The 26,681-nt window shown below is 37.8% G+C and overlaps 1 protein-coding gene across 6 annotated transcripts in view; it reads right to left on the bottom strand.

The window, feature by feature from the left end:
• Positions 1-26,681, bottom strand: part of RBFOX1 (RNA binding fox-1 homolog 1) — a 602,126-nt gene that overhangs the window by 52,236 nt on the left and 523,209 nt on the right. For all 6 annotated transcript variants that reach the window (XM_075830075.1, XM_075830077.1, XM_075830076.1 and 3 more), the window contains exon 10: positions 5,214-5,278. In XM_075830075.1, coding sequence (XP_075686190.1) covers positions 5,214-5,278 — 65 coding nt within the window. The remainder of the gene's footprint in view (positions 1-5,213; positions 5,279-26,681) is intronic.

Here is a 26,681-nt window from a genome sequence, read left to right as displayed (position 1 = left end):
GGCAACGGATATGCAGCACTCCGACAGATTTGTATTTAGTAAATAAGAGCCACCATGGCATTCAGGGAAGCAACTTTTGATTATATAATGATAAAAGAGCATATCAATAAGATAATAAAAACATTCTTACCTTTCTGACAAAGCATGCATCAGCTACACATGCAATTGTTTTTTTTTATATATAGATATATATATATCATAAAACTACCTGTCCCACTAATCAAGGTTTACTGCAAAGTAGTCATGCATTGCACATTGTACATCATTCCACACAACATATATGTATAGTTATGCATACTGAAAAAACAATAAAAAACAAAATAGCATTTTGTAGGTAAATCTCCCCATGATTTACCAAACAATTAAAATAATCCAGTATATTTTTCCATTTTCAAGTTGTTACTCCTCCTATTACATATTGAAACATCCCATTTTGTGTATCATCATAGGTTCTAATAGCAATATTAACATGATATAAACAATGGAATTGATAAACGTAAGCCTATAATGTTCATATGTTAAAAAACTATGCTCTTCATGCATAAAAAATTAAAATGTTTAAAGCTGTTTATAATAAATATGCTTGGATATATTAGGGGTAATCAAATGAGTTTACAAAAATGTGTGAGAATAACATTTTATATTATTCCCACTATCTGGTACATAATGTAAATATCTGTAACCGTAAATGTAAAAAACATAATTATGTAGCTCAATAATATTATTATTAATGTGGGATGGAGATGTCAACTATAGTGTTTATGCGATATCTGTACCTATCAATTAAAAGGATTTTGTAAAAAATAAACTTATTTCAACATTTTATTGATTTTGGAGAACTAAAGTCTTCTTAAATTATTTTGACAGCCGGGGGCTGATCTATCTCTTTCGTTATAAAAAAGTTGAGCGTAGTTTACAAATTGTTTTAGAATCTACTTGTGTGATATCATGCACTTTTAATCACCCGAAGTACTGAACATCTTCCGCCTAGTGAGCAAAATTATCATATCGGGTCAAGTAATTGCACCATGTTCGGTCATATTCCTCAAACTTCTAAGCATAAAGGGTGTTTTTAGGGGCTACAAGAATGGCCATAAATGTTTTGCTGCCTGTGATTGAAGATGCTCATCCAAATGTTATGCTTCTGAATTAATTTTGTTGGATTTATTTGATGTGGAATGGCAGGATTTAAAAATATTAAATTGTAAGTCCTCATTCGTTGAGATTTGCTGCATATTATTTATAAGATTTTGGGATCCCGCTTGAGACCCCATCTATAAGCTATAACCGAGAGCCGCTTCCAGCTATTATACCGAGGAAGGTAAGAAAAACACATAATGCATGAGTAGATCTGCCCTACAATTAAAAAAAAAAAAAAATCCTGACCTCACATGTTGATCAGACCCAAATCTAAGAATCAAATATTTTTATTTACTATATCTTCTAACTTTAATTCTAAGTTTTAATAAAAGATCAATACTTAAATATGATAATCTATCATTTGTAAATAAATCATGTAGTAAGTGTTTCAAATGTATTCATTATTAATATTTCAAATGATAGAAGATTGTTTAGATAAATCTATTTATCCATTTAACTGTAGAATAATTTACTGGAGAGAATATATAAATATATTTTGGCATCATACGTATGATATTTGGAGTAGAATGATAAAGTGCATATATAGACATGCAACTGCAGATGCCATATTTTTATAGAAACTTAAGTACTTTGCACAAGGGCAATTTTGCTAGTAAACATTTTGAAATGTTTGTGCATATATTTTTGATAATTACTAAAAAATGTATAAATGTATATTTGAATAAAATTATGGAAGACAATGGTTGTGTTTTACTTTCTTGATCTAAGGTTTATAATTAACCAAATGCAGAACTTTACTATAAAAAATTTTTTTTTAAATGAGAGAATTATTTATATAATTATATATTCAATTTTATAGTGTAAATAATTGCTTTATTCATTTATTAGTTGCACTATCCATTAAAGGGCTTCCCACCAGAGAGTTTTACGGTATATTTTTTAAAATCATTAATATATTATAAAAGTCTGATAGGTAGGGGTGTGACCACTAAGATCCCCACCAATGTAGATAACTGTTCCAGAATGAGAAGTAACCACATACTGTATGTGTAGTAACTCTTCATAAAAGTTAAATTCATTCATTCACCTGTTTCTAAATCTTTCTTCAACTTGAAAGTAATTAAGGGCATGACCACACATGGCGGAATTCCTCCGCAACTGTCCGCATCAATGCCGCACAGAATCTGCGTTGCAGATTCTGCAGCGGATCTGCACAAAATGTGCAGAAAATTGATGCGGACTGGCCGCTGCGGACTGCAGGAAAAGTGCTTCTCTTCTCCCTATTCAGTGCAGGATAGAGAGAAGGGACAGCACTTTCCCTAGTGAAAGTCAAAGAAATTCATACTTACCGCCCGTTGTCTTGGTGACGCGTCCCTCTTTCGGCATCCGGCCCGACCTCCCTGGATGACGCTTCAGTCCATGTGACCGCTGCAGCCTGTGCTTGGCCTGTGATTGGCTGCAGCCGTCACTTACACTGAAACGTCATCCTGGGAGGCCGGACTGGAGACAGACGCAGGGAGTTCTCGGTAAGTATGAACTTATATTTTTTTTTACAGATACATGTATATTGAGATCGGTAGTCACTGTCCCGGGTGCAGAAACAGTTACTGCCGATCGCGTAACTCTTTCAGCACCCTGGACAGTGACTATTTACAGACGTCTCCTAGCAACGCTCCCGTCATTACGGGAGCCCCATTGACTTCCTCAGTCTGGCTGTAGACCTAGAAATACATAGGTCCAGCCAGAATGAAGAAATGTCATGGTAGTAAAAACAATACGCTCCGCAGCACACATAAGATCTGCGGACTTCATTGCGGAATTTTGACTCTCCATTGAAGTCAATGGAGAAATTCCGCCATGAGTCCGCAACCAGTCCGCCACTGCTCCGCAACAGACAGAGCATGCTGCGGACACCAAATTCCGCTCCGCAGCCTATGCTCCGCAGCGGAATTGTACGCATCGTGTAAACGAACACTGCTAAATTAAAGTGAAAGTCAATGGAGAAACGGCTCCGCTGCGGATTAACGCTGCGGAGTGTCCGCAGCGGAATTTAAGTGAAATTCCGCCATGTGTGAACCCGCCCTAAGAGTGTGCACTCCTGTTCTTGGAATCTTGAGGGTTCCAGAAGATAAACATCAACCGTTCAAACTTCTATAGCCCTAAAAATCTTTGGCAGGAAATCCCTTTTATGGCCTCATTCACACATTGAAGATTGGCTTAATATTTTGCATCTGTATTTGTAAGCCAAAACTAGGAGTGGATCCTAAACACTAGGGAAATATAATTGAAGGATTTATGTTTCTTCTCTTCTTTGCATCCACTCCTGAATTAGGCTTAAAAAAACTGATGCAAAGTACTGACCAAATCTACTATGTGTGAACGAAGCCCAAGGGGCATTTAACAGATACCAATTTGTACAGCATTTGCATAATTATAAGACTTGTACCATTCTCTGCTACCCTTAGTGTGAACCAATAATAGCAATAATTATAGAAGTAAGAATTAATTTGCCAGGTTTGAGTTTTGCAGTGAGTCTGAGAGATTTACTCAATTTTAATAGTAATAATTCTAATAAACATATAATATTTATATACTTTTTAGAAGGAAAACAATATCATCTTATTATTTAAAACGATATGGTAATGTTCTATTAATTTCAATCTTTAGTTGATTTTCCTTATTAAATGGCTACAATATTACTATTAGCATATGATTGCTTTATCAGCATGTCATAGAAAGTTGGGTATTTAATGTACTTTAAAAAAAAAAATAACATATATAGATGGCTAATTGAAGACTTGCTCAATAACCTTGTTTAAAAAAATGTAACTCAGCAAAAGAAGAGAGATAGTTTTAAGTAATAAGAGAAACAATTGAAAAAAATAATGTTAAAAAACGAATAATGATCGAAATGAATCAAAAAGTGATTGACAGAAAAAAAGGAATGAGATCATAATTTATAAATCTTGAATAGTATTTTTTATTATTATTATAATAATTATTATTAGTTTATGTTAACATTTAAATTGGCAAAACTGACTGTAAACAAGCCAGCCTAACTCATATGTATGTTTAAAATGAATTAAATATATGAACCACAAAAAATGAGAATGACTGTTACCAAAAAAAAAAGTTCAATATGAGTGATGATATAGTCTTAAAGGAATATTTCAGGAAAAAACGGTATTACAGGGCCTTAAATTGGGGATGCAGAGCATAGGAATTCACCAAAAATAGATGTTGTGCACCACCCCCAGGATCTCTACTGGGCTTAACATGTTTTTTCCTTTAAAATAAAACAATATGTTAATTTTTTAAAGTTACTCTTTGATGCAAAAAGTTTAAAGTGACAGTAACATTTTTGCAATAACAAGCTGGAATATAATCTATATGTTTATTTTGTGTCTAGATCTTTAAAGGCTATGTACACCTTTACAATTTTATTTTTTTAAATGAAAATATCAGTGTGTTTTGTGAAACTTTCTAAATACTTTTTATTAAAAATTATTTTTTACTTTTTGAGATACAGCTAGTATGTTTTCCGTATGCAGAGCAGCTGTATTGTGCGCTTAGACCTGAATCCGTCAGGTCAGCGCTACTGACGGGTCCAGTATCAGCGGGTCCTGCTTATGTTGATCGGCAACCGCTCGATCCTGCGTGTCAGAGGCCCGCAAGACCTGCTGACCTTGAACAGGTCAGTGCAGCTGACCTGACGGATGCAGGTTTCAGCGCTAGATACAGCTCCTCTGTATACAGGATACATAGCAGCTGTATCTTAAAAAGAAAAATAATTTTTAATAAAAAGTATTTAGAAAGTTGCCAATAACACACTGATTTGACACATTTTTATTAGACATTTTTATTTAAAGGAAAAAAACAAACTATTTCAAAGGTGTACATAGCCTTTAAGGAGTTCTACCCTTGCTAAAATAATAATTCAGATTTTAGAACATTTTTACATATGTACAAGGTTCCAGATTGTTGATATTTAACTTATGTTTAGGACTCTCCTCCTTTATTTCTAACTTTTTGTACATTTGAGTACCCCAGTATAATCTACAGTTTCAAGTGAATCTTTAAAACACATAAATAGTAAAATCAACGGTCCTTACCTGTCACTATATGCAGCTGCTGTGGCTGTTGCCGGCTGTGCATATCGATAGGCAGCATAACCACCCTAAAAAAGATAATAGCAAAAAATATTAAACTTTGATTTTCTTTTTAAGGTTTATGTTAAAGATGTTAAAATCATAGTGCTCAGACAAAATAACAGAAAATATAAGTATTATAGGATATTAGCAAATCTTGAAAATTATATAGAATATGTAAAAGTTTGTATATTTGCAACAGAGTACAGTGCAGAGAAAATATTTTAAATGAGATTGAATGCCACCTTCTAAAAACCATCACTAAAACTATTTCAGAAGCTAGAATGAATGCTTAATAATGTCAGCCGCAAACACGTACTGTACAGATAACTGGTCAATCCGGTATTTTTTTATTTTGTGTAATCAAATGTCTATTTCTTATGTAGGCCATTAGGTGAGCTGCAGACTTACATATTTATGTTGTAGATGTCAGGAAAGTCAGGCTATACTAACATCTAGCCACAGCTTATGGAGCTGTATGTCAAACAGTTGCATATATCGCTCATTAAATCAAATTATTAAAAAAAGTATACCGCGTTTAAAAAAACTTTTTTGCAGGATCCCCTGTATTGAAACACATAGTTGACTATGCGTTTTAATAAAGTGAAAAAAGGTATGCCAAAAGGAAACTTAAACATACATGTTTTGTTTTTGTAAGAAATGGCCCTTACTGCTTTCTAATTTTAACAGTCCCCACCGGAGTAAATAGATTACTAAGACATTTAGACTAATTTAATACAAAATCTTCCAGCTTGTTCATAGTAAATTAGCAAGTATAATCCTGTACTGTGTGATATTCATACTTTATCGTCTCTCAGCAATATCTGTATAAACATGCACAGCAGACATCCCACTCATTACAACTGCTGCACTTTAAGATAAGTGTATTATTCTGCAGCATAAGAATACAAAAGTGACAGTTTGTATTTTTCAAATTGGTATCAATATTTGTAACTTTTTTGTCAAATTAACATTCAATTGTATGTAACAGTAATTGCAGCTATTTGTTTAAGCAGAGACAAAAAAAAACATGTATTTCAAAGAATTGCGTTCAGTGATGCATTGATTATCATACTGTGAAAACAGCAGAGCCTCTTGTTCAGTGGACCACAATGTTGTATCAACCATTTCAAAATGATCTCAGCATGCCAATTAACATACAATGGCCATTCTCCACATATAAAACAAACACCATTTATGTACCAATTGGAACCCACCACCCTATTGTCTCTAAAAACATATTTCCTTTGGTCTTCAAACCTCACAACAATAAGAACGCTTAGAATAATAAAAAAATTCTACATATATATATATATATATATATATATATATATATATATATATATATGTATATATATATATATGTATATATGTATATATATATATATATATATATATATATATATTTATATATGTATATATAAAACCACCAGACCACCAGCCTATTATTAAGTAGGTCCTTCTTGTGCCACCAAAACGTCTCTGAGTTGTCAAGGCATGGATAGCACAAGACTTCTGAAGGTTTCCTTTGGTATCTGGCACCAAGACATTAACAGCATATTATTTAAGTCCTGTAAGTTGCGAGGTGGGGCCTCCATGGTTCGGACTTGTTTTTCCAGCACATCCCACAAATGCTCGATATAATTGAGATCTGGGGAAACTTGGGGCCAAATAAAAACTTTGAACCCCTTCACACATTCCTCAAACCATTCCTGAATGAACAATTTTTGCAGTGTGACAGGGCACATTATCCTGCTAAAAGAGGCCACTGCTATATATATATATATATATATATATATATATATATATATGTATAGTTGTAATACAGAAATTGTATATTACCAATTTAAAATGCAGTAATACAGTGGTTTCTAAATGTAAAAGATAGGCTAAATGAATATTTTTTTAAACTGTTTTCTGTGTTAGTGAAATTAGTGGTTGGAGAACTGATAAGTATTAGACGCCCATGATGATGAAGGGGATGTTACAGATTTGATGGTCCTTTAAATATCTGGTGCGGTTATATTATTATGTCTGAAAAAGGCCATGCAAGACCATATTGTCACCATTTCATAGCTATATTGCACTTATGGTCTAATAAAAAGCAGCAGTTTTAGGTTGTACTTTAGCATTGGAATTCTCCTTCTTTGGAGAGATGATTTCAGAACTTTGCTTGAATTTTACTCAGAATTGTAAACCATCTATACAATCAGGGACATTCCCCAAAAAATAGGGACTGTTTTCTCAGTGTCAGTAATAAAAAAAATAGTTGTGTCCATGATTATTTTTATTTTTTTTCAGGGGTTTTCCACCTGACAATTGATGACCTATCCACTGGATAGGTCATCAGTATATCATCGGTGCGGGTCTGACACTCGGACACTGCACCAATCAGCCGCTCCGGCGGTGTGCAGGCATCAGATGTTATGGCACATACTGCTACGTATGGAGCCGGACATAGCATAGCGGCCGTGCTGCAGAACTATTCACTTGAATAGAAGAAGAGCTGATGTACTGCAGCTCAGCCGCTGTTCTGTGGCCGGAGCCAACTGCTTTCAGCATGTACATCTGGTGCACGGAGGCACCGCACCAGCTGATCTGTGCGGGGTCCGGATTTCAGACCCCCACAGATAATGTACTGATGATCTATCCAGTGGGTAAGTCATCAGCTGTCAAAAGGTGGAAAACCCCTTTAAGTTGGGTTGCTTATGCAGGTTATTATGATTGTAATTCTCAGCACTTTATCTTTCACAGTACATTCTGCTAATGTGTTCATATTATTATTCTGATCTATAAACATATACTGTATCACATACAAATTCATGATTCATTTCTGTTTTTCCAATTTGTCTCTAAAAAAAAAATTGAAATTTTTGACTATTGACTAGAAAAATCAAGATGGAGGTTAGCGACCATCATTTCACCCATAGTTACACTATATTGAGTGCAAGATCAATCGATTAGGCAGGGAAAAGCATATGACAAAAGCCTTGTAAAAAAAGCTTGCTATCAAATTGTTTGCAAATTTTTATTGCGAAACATCATTCCAATTGAACGTTCAGTCCTTAGCATAATTAAAAGAATTCTGTGCTTTGTGTTTTTTGTTTTAGTATTAAAATGCTTTACATCATTTCCACTACTCTTGGATAGTTGAAGTGGTTTTTGGTTTACAGTAGTAAACCCATTTTCCAATACCTGATTAGACTTCTGCGTTAAAAAGGCTTTGTCACCAGTTTATAAGTGCCCTATCTACTACCTAATCTGATAGGCGCTGTAATGTAGATAACAATAGTGGTTTCTTATTTTGAAAAACTATTATTTTTGAGCAAGTTATGAACAATTTTAGATTTATGCTAATTTGTTCTTAATGACCAACTGGGCGTTTTTTCTTTACTTTTTACCAAGTGGGCATTGTAAAGAGAAGTGTATGACGCTGACCAATCAGCGTCATACAATTCTCTTCATTCATGCCCAGCTTGTTTCACTGCACAGCGTGATCTCGCTGTGACGGGACTTCCTCCCAATGGTTCTCCACCGGAGCGATGGAAGACTGAACAGACATTGCCTCCAGCCTCCATTCACTGCAGATTCGGATAAACATCCTGGCATAGCTGGAGGCGATGTCTGTTAACTCTTCCATCACTCCGGTGAAGGACCTGCAGGAGGAAGTCCCGTCACATCATGATCTCGCGAGATCACGCTGTGCAGTGAAACAAGCTGCGCTGAAATGAAGAGAAGTGTATGACGCTGACCAATCAGCGTCATACAATTCTCTTCATTCATGCCCAGCTTGTTTCACTGCACAGAGTGATTTCGCTGTGACGGGACTTCCTCCCAAACTTCTTCATCGGAGCCATGGAAGACTGAACAGACATCGCCTCCAGCCACTGCAGATTCAGATTAAACATCCTGGCATGGCTGGAAGCGATGTCTGTTGACCCTTCCATCACTCCGGTGAAGGACCTGCAGGAGGAAGTCCCGTCATAGCGTGATCTCGCAAGATCACGCTATGCAGTGAAACAAGCTGGGCTGGAATGAAGAGAAATGTATGACGCTGATTGGTCAGCGTCATACACTTCTCTTTACAACACCCACTTGGTAAAAAGTTAAAAAACGCCCAGTTGGTCATTAAGAACTAATTAGTAAATGTAAAATTATTCATAACTTGCTCAAAAATGATAGTTTTTTCAAAATAAAAACCACTATACTGCTATCTACATAACAGAATATTGTTATCTACATATCAGATTAGGTAGGAGATAGGGAACTTATAAACTGGTGACAGAGCCTCTTTAATAAAAGGAGGAGTGGAGATTGACTATATAGAGCCTCTTTCGCTCTGGAAGACTAGGCATGTCCAACATTACCCAGTTAAGACATCAATTTCAATGGTAACTTTGTAATTCTTATTTTATTCTGTGGTGGCACTGCAGTGAGTTTGAACATTTACAACTGGGTTACTAGATTACTGCTATTTTTTTTTAAATTCACAAATGAAAATGTAATGTGAAAATGTTGAGAAACAACTAGCTACTGTCCTAAGAAAAAAAGACATTGGGTTAATAAAAAGTTGTTTTTCAAGTCATAGACAAGTCTAGAGTGTTTAGTCCCAGCCTAAAGAATTTAATGAATTCAGATAGTGATGGTGGCAGAGTTTGGATCTTTTGGGCAGTATGACTGGCACTGCCATCAGTAGCCCAGCCAAACTTTTTTAAAAGGGGGCCCACCGTTAACCGCTGCCCGCCACTCATTACCACCATATACTGGCGCTCACATTTATTATCTTGTGGTTACTAATGGGCCACACTTCATAGATTCCGGGCCTTACAGAGCTATACTGCTCTCTCCACCTTTCCATCCTAACAGCGTGGAGGAGAGGAGAAGAAGACCAGGAGAGGAGAGGAGGAGTTTAAAGTGAAGCTACAGGCATGGGTTGGGATACTTTAGAGCCACATACCAACAGAATAGCACAGAGCAGAAGGAAGGAGGAGAGAGATGGAGCTGCTGAAGCTGATTGTCTGGTAATAAATGGTACCAGCAGCAGCAGTTCTCAATTTGTGTAATCATGTACATCAAGCCCTTGACCCGTTATATTATCCTCCCTCTCCCTACAGAGTCCCTGGCCCCTTATAGATTAGATCCCTTCTCTTTAGAGAACACTTGGCTACTGATAAATTTGGCCACTTTACTCCACAGAAATCTTAGTCCTGGTACATTGGGCCTCCTCACACACAGAGTAATTGGCCCCTGATAGATTAGGTCCCCTTCACTCTACAGAGACCATGGTTCTGGTACATTTGCCCCCTTACCCCACATAGGTCTTGGCCTCTGACAGATTAGGTCCTTTTTACTCCACAGAGACGCTTATCCTGGTACGCTGGGCCGCCTCCCCACATAGACACCTTGACCCCTTATAGATTGTGTCCCTCCCCCTCATAGAATCTTTGGCTGATCCTGAGAACAGGGATCTTGGTGGGAAAAAAAAGTGGCTATCGTGCACGGCAACTCTCCAGATGAGAGTGCTCTCTCTATGGGATTCCCCTGTACTCAGGATCAGTGGAGTCCTGAGTAGTAAGAACCTGCAATTCAAACTTTTATGACTAACCCTGCAGATAGGCTATAAAACAGTAGTTTATTATTAGCCCCTTACACATATTTAAGACAGTTTTTTTTGGGGTCAAAAAACATATCTAAACGTATGGCATTTATTTCACACAAAAAAAAGTATGAAATTACTTTTTAATTTAAATGATAAAAAAATAAAAAAAATGCAAATACAGAATTCAAACATATGACATTAATTTTCAGATATTCATATAAATAAATAAATAAATATATATATATATATATATATATATATATATATACATAGATATATATGTGTGTGTAACCTAAACATGGATATATATATATATATATATATATATATATATAGATATATATATATATATATAAAAATGTAGAAAGGCAACTGTTATAAGGACAAAGCGTCATAGGGTACAAGGAGAATCGGTAATGAGGACGCTTTGGCTGTTTCGGGTCCTGACCCTGAGTACTGTATCTCAATTGAGCAAGAACCTAAATATTAATATGAGATACATGATAAGTAGACAAAGATAGTTCAATTTAGATTAGAAAATAAAGTAGTATAATGTAAATATAATGTGATTTTCCTTCTTATATTAGCAAGTTAGTGGTCTCCTGCTTTAGACTTACAAGTCATCACTTTGATACATGTGTAATTAAAAATATTATAAGTGAACAGCATTCAGGTATACAATTTGTGACAGTGAAACACATGCACCATCCAGCAAGCGTAGTGTGATTCATTTTTAAGAGGAACAAATAGATGCTCAATTCGCCACAATTTTGACACTTTCATATTTAATTGTGCACGATAGGCTATAGTCAGACGTCACAGTTTTGCTGTTAGTAAAACATAGCAAACAACATTCAGTGAGAAGGTTTCCGCATCACCAGACTTCATACCTGAGATCATATATTACCAAACAGAGGCTCTTGACACACTACTCTATAAGGAAAAAGAAATGCAACGCATTGAATACAAATAAATTAATTTTTTTTAAAAAGTCAACATTTATATATTTTATATATTAAAATAAATGAAAATGTTACAAAAGTATCGATTCAATACCAGATTTATGGCATTTACAGTGAACTTTGGTTAGAGTGTTATGTGAGGCACTATAGATAGACAATGCTACACTAAATGGTTTGCGTGCCAAGGAATTTAATCAGCTCTGGAGAAAATTACATAAGTATCACACAGATGAAAAGTCGGGATCCCTTCAACCACATTAACGTTGTAGAAAGTTGCATTCACACTGCTTATATTACCATCACACACAGCGTTTTGCTGCGCACCTCATGGCATTTTCATTATTGTTTTTTCACAAGGTTTTTCTTTTCTGCCACTAGATCTTATTTTAAAGTCTATAGTTAATAATTGAAAAGGCTACATATAAAGTGTTTTGTTTTGGTAGCTTTTTTTTTTTCTTTAAAAGCAGCATTCTTTTGTATGGCTCTTTCCTGCCATTTTTCTCATAGGCTTCTCTATAGGACTTGCATGTACTGCACAAAATTACACTAAAGAAAAAAAGGCCACCAAAAAACATAAAATAAATAAAACACCGACATATTTTACATGTGTTTTTAAAACACCAATCACCCAGATTGAAGGAGGCCTTAAGAAGTTGAGGCTTTCAAATACACTGGTGCTTTTAAATACTGTTTTTCAATAATACAGCTGTTTTAAGCAAAAAAAAAAAAAAATCTTATTTTTTCCTCAACTATGATGCATCATAATTGGATTCTTCCAAATGGTGAATTTATTTAGCAACAACAGTATCAGTCCCCAAGCACCCAGCCGTATTAGGGCATGTTCAAATGTGGCAGAAATTTTCCGTTGCAGAATTTACTGCAAATTTGTGGCAATTACGCAACGAATCCGAAGTGGAATTCTACAGCAGCCGTTTTTTACATTTGTTTCTATACATTTGTAGGAAACTTAGTTCAGACGATGCGGAAAATAACTGTGCGGAAATTAGGCTGCGGTGCAGAATTTTCTCTTTGCAGCATGCACATTATGTTGCGGAGAAGCAATGGAATTTCACTGCGGATTTCAGCCTTTGCAATGCAAAAACTGAAATCTGTGGCAAGTCCGCTGTGATAACTGCAACATCTGAATTACCTGTCAAATATGCAAATGTTGGTGCAGATTCGTTGCGTAATTGCCCCGAATCTGCACCAACATTTGCAGCGGAATATTCTGCCACGTCTGTATGTTCAGACGTGGCAGAATTTTTCCACTGCAAATGCTGTCGCAAATTTGCGGCAATTACGCAACGTATCTGCAGCAACATTTGCATATTTGTCAGGTAATTCAGACGATGCAGATATCACAGCAGTCTTGCCGCAGATTTTAGCCTTTGCATTGCTAAGGTTGAAATCTGCAGTGAAAATCCTCTGCTTCTCCGCAACATAATGTGCATGCTGCGGTGTGAAAATTCTGCACCGCAATCTAAATTTCGCACTGTTATTTTCTGCAACGTCTGAACAAAGTTTCCTACAAATGTATAGAAACAAATGTAAAAAACGGCTGCTGCAGAATTCAATGGGTGCGTGCAAATCGCGCATGGCACATGGAAGCACTTCCGGGTGCCGCGCGTGATTCGCGCAACAGTAGTAATAAGAATGAATGAAAACAGAAAAGCACCCCGTGTGAATAAGGCCTAAGGTTGGTTCCCACAGAGCAGATTTGCTGCAGATTTTGCCTGCATTTTGTAAGCCAAAACCAGAATTGGATCCAGGAGAGAAGACCTACAAGGCCTTTCTTTATATATTTCTTCTGTTTAGGTTCAATTCCTGGTTTTGACATAAAAAAACACTCTAAAGCAAATCTACACTGTGGAAACCCAACCTTAAAGAGGCTCTGTCACCACATTATAAGTGCCCTATCTCCTACATAATCTGATCGGCAAGGTAATGTAGATAACAACAGTGTTTATTATTTTGAAAAACGATCATATTTGACCAACTTATGAGCAATTATAGATTTCTGCGAATTACTTTCTTAATGCCCAACTGGGCGTTTTTTAACTTTTGACGAATGGGGCGTTGTAAAGAGAAGTCTATGACGCTGACCAATCAGTGTCATACACTTCTCTCCATTCATGTCCATTTGTACTCAGCAAAGCGTGATCTTGCTGTGCTGTCACATACACCCACATTAACTTTACTGAAGTGTCTTGAGAGTGAATAGACATTGCCTCCAGCCAGGACGCGATGTCTATTCACACTCCCAACACTTTGGCAAAGTTTATGTAGGACTTAATGCCTGCACAGCGTGATCTTGCGAGATCACACTATGAACAACAGCACAGCGAGATCACCTGTGCAGCGATTATAATGTGGTGACAGAGCCTCTTTAATATTGCATTGTTTTTCATGCGTTTTTAGGTGTGGATTTCACATTTTTATGCGGAAACCGATGCAGCCATTATGATGCGATTTTGGTGCGTTTTTTTTTTTTATAAACTTGTCAGATACAATTCTGAAATAGAAAAGCGAGATAAATTTACATGCTGTGTATTTTAAATATATGTGCGTAAAAAAATAAGCAACGTGTAGACGAGATGACTAGAAATCTCATTTACTTTGCTAATACTGTCTTACGCTGTAGATTTGTTGCAGGAAAATCTGACTGGCAAATCCAATACAAGTTCCATGCATGAGGGCTAAATATAAAACAAGTGTTATATTAATTTCAGATGCGCAACATTTTTTTTTAGCATTTGCAACATGCTATAGATGCATTAAATCATAAGCTGCATAAACACATTGTTATGCAACTTACAACATGGAGCAAATGTAGAATTACAAATTGTATATAGAATAGTAAGAGAAAGAGAAAATATGATATTTATTTTATAGAGCAAATCCTCCTGTCTTGAATACAATATGACAGGTTTCATACTTTTTTGTTTTTCAAGTTGAATACTTCAGGCAAACTAGAATACCTGATCTCTTTTAGCTGCACTCTGCACAGGTATATCACTGCAATATATCTTATCAAAGAAAACACACGCTTCTTCAGGATATATCTGAAGTGAGATTCATTTTGTCATTGGTTCCTCTCCACCGTTTTATACTACGCCAGAGAGAAAAGCGACTGGAGGGCTAAACATATGTGAATTCGCTTTTCGATAACCATAAATAGATATGCTTAAAAATATGTAATTGTTGTGTATATGTGTGTGAATGTAAATATATATATATATACTCTATACACACATACAATTTTTTGCTAGTCTTAAATTCCCTTTGCCATAATGTTACTTTTATCCATAACTATAAAATCCTGGAGATATTTTACTTTATTTCAACTGATTAGCTGTAAATGTGCTGCATGTTAGAAAACTCTGTACTTAGACTGTCATTGGAGAAGATGCGTCTTCCTCTCTGCCAAGATGTGTTCACATGTGGCGGATATGCTGCGTAATAGCACGTAGCATCTTCGCCCTGTGCACCGCAGGGAATTCCGGGTGAAAAAGCGCACCAAACTGTGGTGCAGTTTTTCTCCCGGAATGTCTGCTGCGGAAAACTGCAGAACCTACCGGCCTGGTAGCAGGCCGGCCTACTGGGATGACGTTTCTTTCGGCGGTCACAAGGGATGAAGCGTCATCCCAGTAGATGGGCCCTCTGATGTCAAACAGGCCAGCCTCCTGGGATAATGTTTCATCCCATGTGACCGCCGCTACAGCCTGTGATCCATATGCATTTTTTGCAGCGGGATTGCTGTGAACCCGCCACAAAAAAGGCGAGAACTGCTGTTTGTTGTGGGTTTTACGTCCCCATTGAATTCAAGGTTGAAAACCCACAACAAATAAGCAGCGTTTAAGAAAAACAATTGATATGCGCTGCGGAATAGAATTCCGCACCGCAGATCAATTTCTGAGCGTTTTTTCCGCTCAGTATTTACGAAGCGTGTGGATGAGATTTGTTTTATCTCACTCACTTTGCTGCTACTGCATTTACTGCAGATTTTCCACAACTATTTCCATTGCGGAAAAAATGCAGTATTTATGCAACATGTGAACTAACCCCCAGTGGGAAGTTAAAGCAGAGTCTCAAGTACCAATTAGCAGTTGAATTACATCCAGAAATTAACTCTACGCAACTGAACAGTTATCTCTCTATGTATCTGTGGAATAATGATAGAGCTTTATAAAATATAACTTTTACTTCATATTGTTTAAAATAATGTGCAAAACATACACACAGGACAAATTTAAAGGCTAAAATTGTGCTCTCTTTTGTGAGAGAAAACTGACATTCTGTACGTTTTGTGCAGAGTAAATGCAAAGCTCCAAATATTACTGCATAAAGGAGGAGGTTTTTTCAAAGGTATATTTTGGGGTAATCCACCCCCCTACCCATTCTATAGTGTGTCCAAGTCCATCTTGATCCTGTAGCTGGGGACTGGGAAACCTCCTATTTTCCTTTTATATGTGTCCAGGCAGATAATGCTGTTCTCCCGACGCGTTTCCTTGTGGCCAAGATTCTTCAGGGGAGTTTAGGCCAATTAGCCTCTATGGTCAGAGGCTTTGGAGCAAGAAAAAAGATAAATCCTATGCAGTGGCAAAGAAAGTTAAGTGCATCTGTTCCCACGATGCTGGGATAAACGCCTGTCACGGCGTGTAACGTCCTCCCGTGACAGGCGTTTATCCCAGCATCGTGGGAACAGATGCACTTAACTTTCTTTGCCACTGCATAGGATTTATCTTTTTTCTTGCTCCAAAGCCTCTGACCATAGAGGCTAATTGGCCTAAACTCCCCTGAAGAATCTTGGCCACAAGGAAACGCGTCGGGAGAACAGCATTATCTGCCTGGACACATATAAAAGGAAAATAGGAGGTTTCCCAGTCCCCAGCTACAGGATCAAGATGGACTTGGACACACTATAGAATGGGTAGGGGGGTGGATTACCCCAAAATATACCTTTGAAAAAACCTCCTCCTTTATGCAGTAATATTTGGAGCTTTGCATTTACTCTGCACAAAACGTACAGAATGTCAGTTTTCTCTCACAAAAGAGAGCACAATTTTAGCCTTTAAATTTGTCCTGTGTGTATGTTTTGCACATTATTTTAAACAATATGAAGTAAAAGTTATATTTTATAAAGCTCTATCATTATTCCAGTGATTCTTTACTAATTCTAAATAGAGTATTTATGCTATAAAAAACCTTTGGTGGAAGGAATAAAAATACCACCTGACATCTACTCTCTATGTATCTGAATTATCTTTCTCGATGCTTGTCATAAATTCCAAGAATGAATCAGCTTTGACAATAGAATATGTTTTGTGTTCAGTAACATAGTTGTAGTTCTCATCGACAGGTAGTGAGGCTCCAAATATACTATTAAAAAAGTATTTCAATGCACACACCTAAGACTGAATTCACACGAACGTAGCCCACCTCGGACGTGAAAACCGTCCGTTTTCCACGTCCGAGGTGGACCTGTGCGGGACACTTTATCACGGGTCCCCAACAGACTACAGTCTATGGAGGGATGCGTGACACACAGTAAAATAGAACTATTATTTCACAGATCGTTCACACGCTTCGTTAAAACAACGGTCGTGTGAACGGCCCCATTGAAATACATCGGTCCGTATGACGGCCGTTGTTTTAACGGTCGTCACATGGACGAGATTCATGTTTGTGTGAATGAGCCCTAAAGCATGGCTTTACTGTAAGGGTATGTGCACACACAAAATCAAAAACTTCTGAAAATACGGAACTATTTTCAAGGGAAAACAACTCCTGATTTTAGACTTTTTTAAGCCACTTGCAAGTTTTGGTTTTTTTTACGGCCATTTTTGGAGCTGTTTTTCTATAGAGTCAATGAAAAATGCCTTCAAAAACATCCCCATGCACTTCTTTTTCGCGGGCGTCTTTTTATGTACCGTGTTTGGAAAACAACGCGTAAAAAAAAATACCCCGTCGGAACAGAACGCCGTATTTCCCATTTAAATCAATAGGCAGATGTTTGTAGGAGTTCTGCTTCCATTTTTTCAGGCATTTTTCGAGGCATAAACGCCCTGAAATATGCCTGAAAACACTACGTGTGCACATACCCTTATAACCACATACACATTGTTTGATTAGTGTTACGCGCCTCTGCATAATCTGTTTGTTTGTATCCATTATTTTAGTCGCATATAATATATTCTGCTGTATTCGCTACAATAAACGACCTTCCTGTGAGTGATCATTTGTGTCCCCAAAAGTTTTATCTGCTATGAAATACACAGCCTCTAAATGCTACAAGCTTGTTTTAGAAAGCATAAAAATACTGCACAAAAACCTTCGTAGGTTAAGGGTATATTCACACGGCAAACTAAAAACGGCTGTAAAATAAGGAGCTGTTTTCAAGGGAAAACAGCACCTGATATTCAGCCAATTTTTAAGACTCAAGCGTTTTTTTCGGCCGTTTTTAGAGCTGTTTTTCTATCGAGACAATGAAAAACGGCTCAGAAAACGGCTCAAGAAGTGACATGCACTTCTTTTTACGGGGCATATTTCAAACGACCGCGTAAAAAAAGCCCTGTGGGAACAAAAAAAAATATTTCCCATTGAAATGAATGGGCCGATGTTTGGTGGTGTTCAGCCTCCGTATATTTAGCTGTTTTTCAAGGCGTTTGAGGCCCAAAAAACGGCTGAAAATAAGTCGGGTGAACATACCCTAAGGGCATGCCCAAACGTGGCGGAATTCTTCCGCATCTGTCCGCATCAATGCCGCACAGAATCTGCGTTGCAGATTCTGTTGCGGATCTGCCCAAAATGGGCATTAAATTGATGCGGATTAGCCGCTGCGTATTGAGGTGAAAGGATAGAGAGAAGGGACAGCACTTTCCCTAGTGAAAGTAAAATAATTTCATACTTACCGGCCGTTGTCTTGGTGACGCGTCCCTCTTTCGGCATCCAGCCCAACCTCCCTGGATGACGCGGCAGTCCATGTGACCGCTGCAGCCTGTGATTGGCTGCAGCCGTCACTTAGACTGAAACGTTATCCTGGGAAACGGGACTGGAGGAAGAAGCAGGGAGTTCTTGGTAAGTATGAACTTCTATTTTTTTTACAGGTTGCTGTATATTGTGATCGGTAGTCACTGTCGAGGGTGCAGAAACAGTTACTGCCGATCGCTTAACTCTTTCAGCACCCTGGACAGTGACTATTTACTGACGTCGCCTAGCAACGCTCCCGTAATTACGGGTGCACACACGTAGTCACCCGTAATTATGGGTGCACACACGTAGTCACCCGTAATTATGGGTGTACACACGTAGTCACCCGTAATTACGGGAGCCCCATTGATTTCCTCAGTCTAGCTGTAGACCTAGAAATACACATAGGTCCAGGCAGAATGAAGAAATGTCATGTTAAAAAACCAATACGCTCCGCAGCACACATAACATCTACATTACATCTGCGGACTTCATTGCGGAATTTTGAATCTCCATTGAAGTCAATGGAGAAATTCCGCAATGAGTCCGCAACCAGTCCGCCACACGTCCGCCACACGTCCGCAACAACCATTGTATGCTGCGGACACCAAATTCCGCACCGCAGCCTATGCTCCGCAGCGGAATTGTCCGCAACGTGCAAACGAACCCTACTAAAAAGCTGTGGAAGGCAATGGAGAAACGGGTCCGCTGCGGATTTCCGCTGCGGAGTGTCCGCAGCGGAATTCCAGAGCAATTCCGCCACGTCTGGCCATGCCCTTTGGATGAATGTTCAAACCAGAAAAGATGATATGTACAGGAACAAGAAAGTCTGTAAGTTTCTTGCTATCTTTAAAAACAGTGTGGCAAGTACAGATGGGTGAATGTTTTTACATTTTTGGTCTCGTGACAACCATCACATACATGAATCAGACAGCACACTATCAAGCTAATCACTCATTTGGTGCACATGTAGTATAAGGGCATGTTTAGATGTGGCATAATTTTTCCGCTGCAAATGTTGCTGTAAATTCGCGGAAATTTTACAACGAATCTGCAGCAACATTTACATACTTGACAGGTAATTCAGTAGTTGCGGATATCACTGCGGAGTTGCCGCAGATTTCCGTTTTTGCATTGCAAAGGTTGAAATCTGCAGTGAAAATGTGCTGTTTCTCCACTGGCGGCCATGCATGCTGCGGAATGAAAATTCTGCACTGCATCTTAAATTCCGGACTGTTATTTTTCGCAGCGTCTGAACTAAGTTACCTAAAAAGGTATAGAAAACAATGGAAAAAACGGCTGCTGCAGATTTCCACTGCGGAATGTCCGCAGTGGAATTCAACAGCAATTCCGCCATGTCTGAACATGCCCTAAGGGCTTGTCGACACGTAGCGGAATTCCTGTGGATTTTCCATCCGGAATTGCGGATGGAAAATACGCAGCAGAATACAGTAGCAGCAAAGTGGGTGAGATTTAACAAATCTCATCCACATGCTGCGTAAAATTTCTGACCAGAAATTGACCTTCGGTGAATATTTTTCGTACCGCAGCAAGCCAATTCCTGTTGCGAAAAGTGGATTGAATTGCTGCATTTTTGAGAAAAGATATCACCATCTCCAAACATTGAGAAAAATGCCGCAAAATCCGCACCATATTTGCAGTAAAAAACGCAGGAAATGGAGCGTATTTTCCACAGCGGAAATCCTGATGGTTTCTGCGGAATTGCTGCAGAAATTTTCAACAGCAATTCCGTTACGTGTGGACAAGCCCTAACCCTGTCCTTCCTCAAAACATTGTGCCATCACCAGTTTACCAGAGGACTAAAATATGTAAAAAAAAGAATGGTTGAATAGACACAACCTGTCATCAGTCAGCAAATAAGAATGAATGACCACTCTAGCCAGTCAGGTCCAAAGCAAATAGTGTGCTAATACCTCATAGCATTTATACTGAGATGATCACATCCGAGTGACAGCCGTGCTTTACATGGCCCCATAGACTTCTATCAGAGCTGTGCAGCCGGGAGACTGACTCCATAGACTCCTGGGGTCTATTGTTCCTACTGCGGCCGTTTGACATGAATCCCGAGAATCCCTGTCATGTGAATAGGGCCTAAGTGCCTTGTCTTAAACTCCAATAATAGATGTTGATAGGAGCTTGTTTTAATCTGTATCTTATTTATTATCAACTATGTACTGTTGTCTTCCTGCATAAAATAACAAGAACCATAACCAACACCTTCCTATAGGGTTGTTCAGTTATTGCTTTATAACGCTTTTCAAAGAATTGCTTTTACCATGCCTGTCCTCGTCCTGAAAACTGTTCTGTACTCTCAGCCATACTGGAGTGCCTACTGCTGGGCACTACTCTTAGAAGTCTGCATGATGTGATAGATTTTTTGTTTTTGTGAGGTAAAATTCAAAGCTTAAATATTTTAAAACTCCTGCACAAAGGTATACAGATTACTGTCCGAATTTCATGGATGCTATAGTAGATGGAGCAAGTTAATCTTTCGTTCAGCTATTTACTTATAGCCATTGACATTCTAATTTCATCAATGGAGTATGTTTTTGTTCCAAAGGAACATAATGAATTGATTTTATTATCTCTTAAAGGGAACTCAATTGGCTTTATTGTAAAACATCATATATCTAAACATTGTACCTAAGAATATAATACATCTATATTGCATGTATTATGTAAGAAAAGAAAGAATAAATATATAAAAAATATAGATACCTTTTTTCCTTATATTTTCCCTATATTTTATTGCGTTTTTTTAAACATTTATAGTGACAGAATTAACAAATCCCATTGTACTTGTTAATAAATTACTATTTTTTAGTCTATACCAGACCATTGGAAAAAACATTTAAGGCATTATTTTCTAGGTAGTGCTTAATGGAAATGATTGGGTATCTTTGTGGTAGCTCAATTGCTAGCGATCACAAGAAAAATAATTTATTGGAGTATATTGTATTATGCCGACGTTTTCAGAGAAAACTTTACTTCCATTACTTCTGGAAATATTCCAAGATATAATTTGTATAATATGCACTTGTCTATGATATAAAAATAAGTATAAAGATTATTTTTTAGCGACACTTAAATGGAAAAAAAATGTCTTACAAAAATACAAAAATAATACATTTTAGGCTATGGCTGTAAAATGTAATAAAATGCGCCAGAAAATAAAAAAGTACATAGAAAATCAATTGAGCAGCTGGATCAAATTTTACTTCTGTAACTGAAAACTTTTTTTTTTTTTTACCCATTATGCACAATTTCAGGATTGATGTACAATATTTTTCCAAGATTATTGACAATGTGTATAAAACGCGTTCTACTCTTCTATAATGAAATTTTGATCACTTCTTCAATGTATTTTAAATCAGCTTCACGCTGCTGAGATGTAATTGTAATTTCAGAAATAAAATGGCAAGCGAACTTAATCCTATTGAAGACTATTTTATTGTAGTCTTACATGTGCTTCATATTTTTATGTTTTCATTACAATGCACACTGTAGACCTGCAGACAGCCAATGTTACACACTTCTATTTATGCAATAAATGAGGATACATTTAGTGTCCTTAGCATTATAGTACACTACCAATATTCAGTTAACCCAGGCCTATTTCCTATGACCAGCACAGAATAAGTAAGTTCCTATGGGAAATCAGTACAATGCCTTTATTACATCCCTGACAAAATTAATTACCGATCTCTACTTCAAATACTAGACATTTTGCAACTTTTACCATTGTGTCCAGTGGTCGATTGCATATCGCCAAAATGTAAAACAGTGTTAAAAAGGGAAACTTTAGTAATTACTAAGCTCAGTAACCTGCATCTTTCTTCTAACATGGATAATATGCATGATAATGAATGTTTCTATAAAACATAGGTCTGTATAAATAAAATAAATATGGGTTAAACTGCAGCAATTGTTACAGCACATTATCAATATAATGCAAGCAAAACATTGTAGATTTGGATCCAATTCTTTTCTTTTCCGAATATTGATTAAAAATACTGACCAAATCTGCAATGTGCAAATGTGACTTATTATCACATTGCCCTTCCTAAGGCCATGTTCAGACAAGGCAGAATTTTTCCGCTGCAAATGTTGTTGCAGATTCAGGGCAATTACGCAACGAATCTGCACCAACATTTGCATATTTGACAGGTAATTCAGACGTTGCACATATCACAGCGGACTTGCCACAGATTCCAGTTTTTGCATTGCAAAGGCTGAAATCCGCAGTGAAATTCTGTTTCTTCTCCGCAACATAATGAGCATGCTGCGGAGGGAAAATTCTGCACTGCAGTCTAATTTAAGCACAGTTATTTTCCGCAACGTCTGAACTAACTTTCCTAAAAATGAAGAAACAAATGCAAAAAATGGCTGCTGCAGAATTCCACTGTGGACTGTCAACAGCGGAATTCAACAGCCATTCCGCCTTGTCTGAATGTGCCCTAATACAGTGACCCTTTATTGGCAATTGTTCATTGTACTGTTTAAGACAGTTATCTAACTGGTTGCAAATAAAGCCAGGCGGCTGCTGGAAAGGGTTTTCAAAATATAGAGGTACACAATGCAAACAACTGTACTGAGACAATAGTCAGATAATTGCTTTAGGCCTTATTCACACGAAAGTGATAAACTGTTTTTTTAATGGCCCATGAATAATGGCAGTCTAAAAATAGGACATGTCCTATTTTTGGCTGTTTTAACGGCCTGTCGGCCCCATAGATGTCTATGGATCCGTTTTTAACGGCTGTCAAAACATGTAACAATCATTAAAAATGGATCTGTGACATGGGGATTTGCAAGGGAACTAATATTTCCCTTGCAGGCTATCGGCGGCTCAATAACACACACTCACCGTTTCACCGATGCAGCGCCGACTTCTCCTGGTCGGGATCTGCGAAGGCGATGACGTCATCGCGCCACCTTCGCAGAACCCGCAAGACTAGCGACCAGACCAGGAGAAGTCGGCACAGCATCAGTGAGTATGTCTCATCACGTCGCCGCAGATCCCGTGAAGACGAGAGGCCCTACCTGAAGAAGACAGCGCTGCATCGGTGAGTATGTAGGGCATTCATGTCGAGCTGTGTGGCATCACATACATCGGGGCTATGTGGCATCATATACAGGAGGGCTGTGTGGCATCTACAGGGGGGCTGTGTGCGATCTACAGGGGGCTGTGTGGCATCTACAGTGAGGCTGTGTGGCATCTACAGTGAGGCTGTGTGGCATCATATACAAGGGGTCTGTGTGGCATATACAGGGAGCCTGTGTGGCATATACAGGGAGGTGTGTGGCATCATATACAGGGAGGTGTGTGGCATCATGTACAGGGAGGTGTGTGGCATCATGTACAGGGAGGCTGTGTGGTATCATATACAGGGAGGTGTGTGGTATCATATACAGGGAGGTGTGTGGCATCATATACAGGGAGGCTGAATATAGCCTTAGTATTACCCACAGTTTTTTTTATAACATCTACTTAAAGGAGATCAGAGAACTTGACCATGTATATAGGCTGGTTTATTTACTTTTGTATAATCAAGAATTGCTCAATAGAAATGAGTTAATCACTTAAAGAGGCTCTGTCACCACATTATAAGTGCCCTATCTCCTACATAAGGAGATGGGCACTATAATGTAGGTGACAGCAGTGCTTTTTATTTAATAAAACTATCTGTTTTCACCACTTTATTAGCGATTTTAGATTAATGCTAATGAGTTGCTTAATGCCCAAGTGGGCGTGTTTTTACTTTAGACCAAGTGGGCGTTGTACAGAGGAGTGTATGATGCTGACCAATCAGTGTCATGCACTCCTCTCCATTCATTTAGGCAGCTCATAGGGATCCTGCTAGATCCTTATGTGGTGTCTTATACTAACACATTAACGATACTGAAGTGTTTAGACAGTGAATAGACATTCCACGGGTTGTCTATTCACAATCTCTGCACTTCGTTACTGTTTCTATGGTAGTTACAGCAGAGGAGGCGTAATCTCGTTGTAAACTGTCATTTACTGCGTAATCTCGCGAGATTACGCTTCCTCTGCTGTAACTACCACAGACAGAGTAACGAAGTGCATAGATTGTGAATAGACATCCCGTGGAATGTCTATTCACTGTCTAAACACTTCAGTATTGTTAATGTGTTAGTATAAGACAGCACATAAGGATCTAGCAGGATTCCTATGCGCTGAGTAAATGAATGGAGAGGAGTGCATGACGCTGATTGGTCAGCGTCATACACTCCCCTGTACAACGCCCACTTGGTCTAAAGTAAAAACACGCCCAGTTGGGCATTAAGCAACTCATTAGCATAAATCTAAAATCGCTAATAAAGTGGTGAAAATAGATCGTTTTATTAAATAAAAAGCACTGCTGTCACCTACATTATAGCGCCCATCTCCTTATATAGGAGATAGGGCACTTATAATGTGGTGACAGAGCCTCTTTAATGACATCACTGAAACATCCCTAGACTAACCATGATACATCATTAAAGTTCAAATAAATGAACATCTTCTTACAAAAATGTCATCAATACATCGCAAATTTCTAACATTAACAATTTCCCCTCATTCTAATATTTGACTAAATTTTGTCCTATTAAATTCCTGTCCCTGTATGTCTTTATATTTAAGTCTAATTTCAGCTTGATTTTTATTTCCTGATCCAGTAAAGCAATTTGTGCTAAATTGCTCCCTTTTCCAAATTTGCTTAATTCAACAGCACCTACAATGCATGTTCTTCCTCTCCTAGCGTTGCTACTTATCCCTAATTTATAAGGCCTTATTCACATGGACGTGTCCGTTTTGCACACTTCGTTTTGCGCGCGCAAAAGGTCCGTGTGGCATCAGCATATGGTGCATGGCTGTGTGATTTTCGCGCTGCCGGCATCATTATGACACTCTGTTTTTGTTTACAAACAGAAAAGCACAAGGTCTATATAATAATATTAATAAAACAAGTAAAATGACAAATGAATAAACAATGAGACAAAGGGATGGAGGATCCTGCCCATACTAGATAAGTAAAAAGCATTATTTAATTAATGTGTTTTAATACAGTGACCCTTCATTGGTGATTGTTCAGTGTGTATGGGCCTTTAAGAACAGTACAAGAAATTTAATCAACCAGAAGCACATAAAGCCATCTGGCTGCTAGAAAGGCTTATAATAAGGTTTTGATGTACACAATGCAAACATAATTTAAGACCAATGGTGACTACTGATCAAGTATAGTCATAGTTTTGGGACCAAGAAAACTTAAAGGTATGTACAGAATGGCTGTAAAAAAATCAGTGAGATGAAGGCCGGGTTTACACGTAGCGTAAATCCTGTGAAATCTGTTGTGGAAAATCTGCATATAATACAGTGACAGTGTAATCCATACGCTGCGTAAATTATAAGCGGAAAAAACGCTCAGAAATTAAACTGCAGTGCATTTTTTTAATCAACAGCATGTCGATTGTAATCACTGCTTTCTTGTTGCAGGTTTTCCACATTAAATTCAATGGGGAGGTAAAACCCTCAACAAATTGCAGATGTTGCAATTTTTGTGGTGGAAAAGCTGCGATTCCGCTGCAAAAATTGCAACTCAGAAAAAAAATCTTATACTCACCCAGAATTATGTGCTACTTTGTCCAGGTCAGCTTCCTGGGATGACGTTTCATCCCATGTGACCGCTGCAGCCAATCACAAGCTGCAGCAGTCACAGGGGATGAAACTTCATTTTAGGAGGCCGGACTTCAGGACGCAGAGCTACGTGTCGCCATGGCTATGGGTAAGAATGCAATTTTTTTTTTTATGTGCAGTTTTCCGCAGCAGACATTTTGGTGGAAAAACTGCATCACAATTTGGTGCGTTTTTTTTGG

This window comes from Rhinoderma darwinii, chromosome 6, assembly GCF_050947455.1.
Source record: "Rhinoderma darwinii isolate aRhiDar2 chromosome 6, aRhiDar2.hap1, whole genome shotgun sequence".
Lineage (NCBI taxonomy): Eukaryota > Metazoa > Chordata > Amphibia > Anura > Rhinodermatidae > Rhinoderma > Rhinoderma darwinii.
The sequence above is the reverse complement of the archived record's forward strand: the minus strand, read 5'-3'. Positions and strand labels throughout refer to the sequence as shown.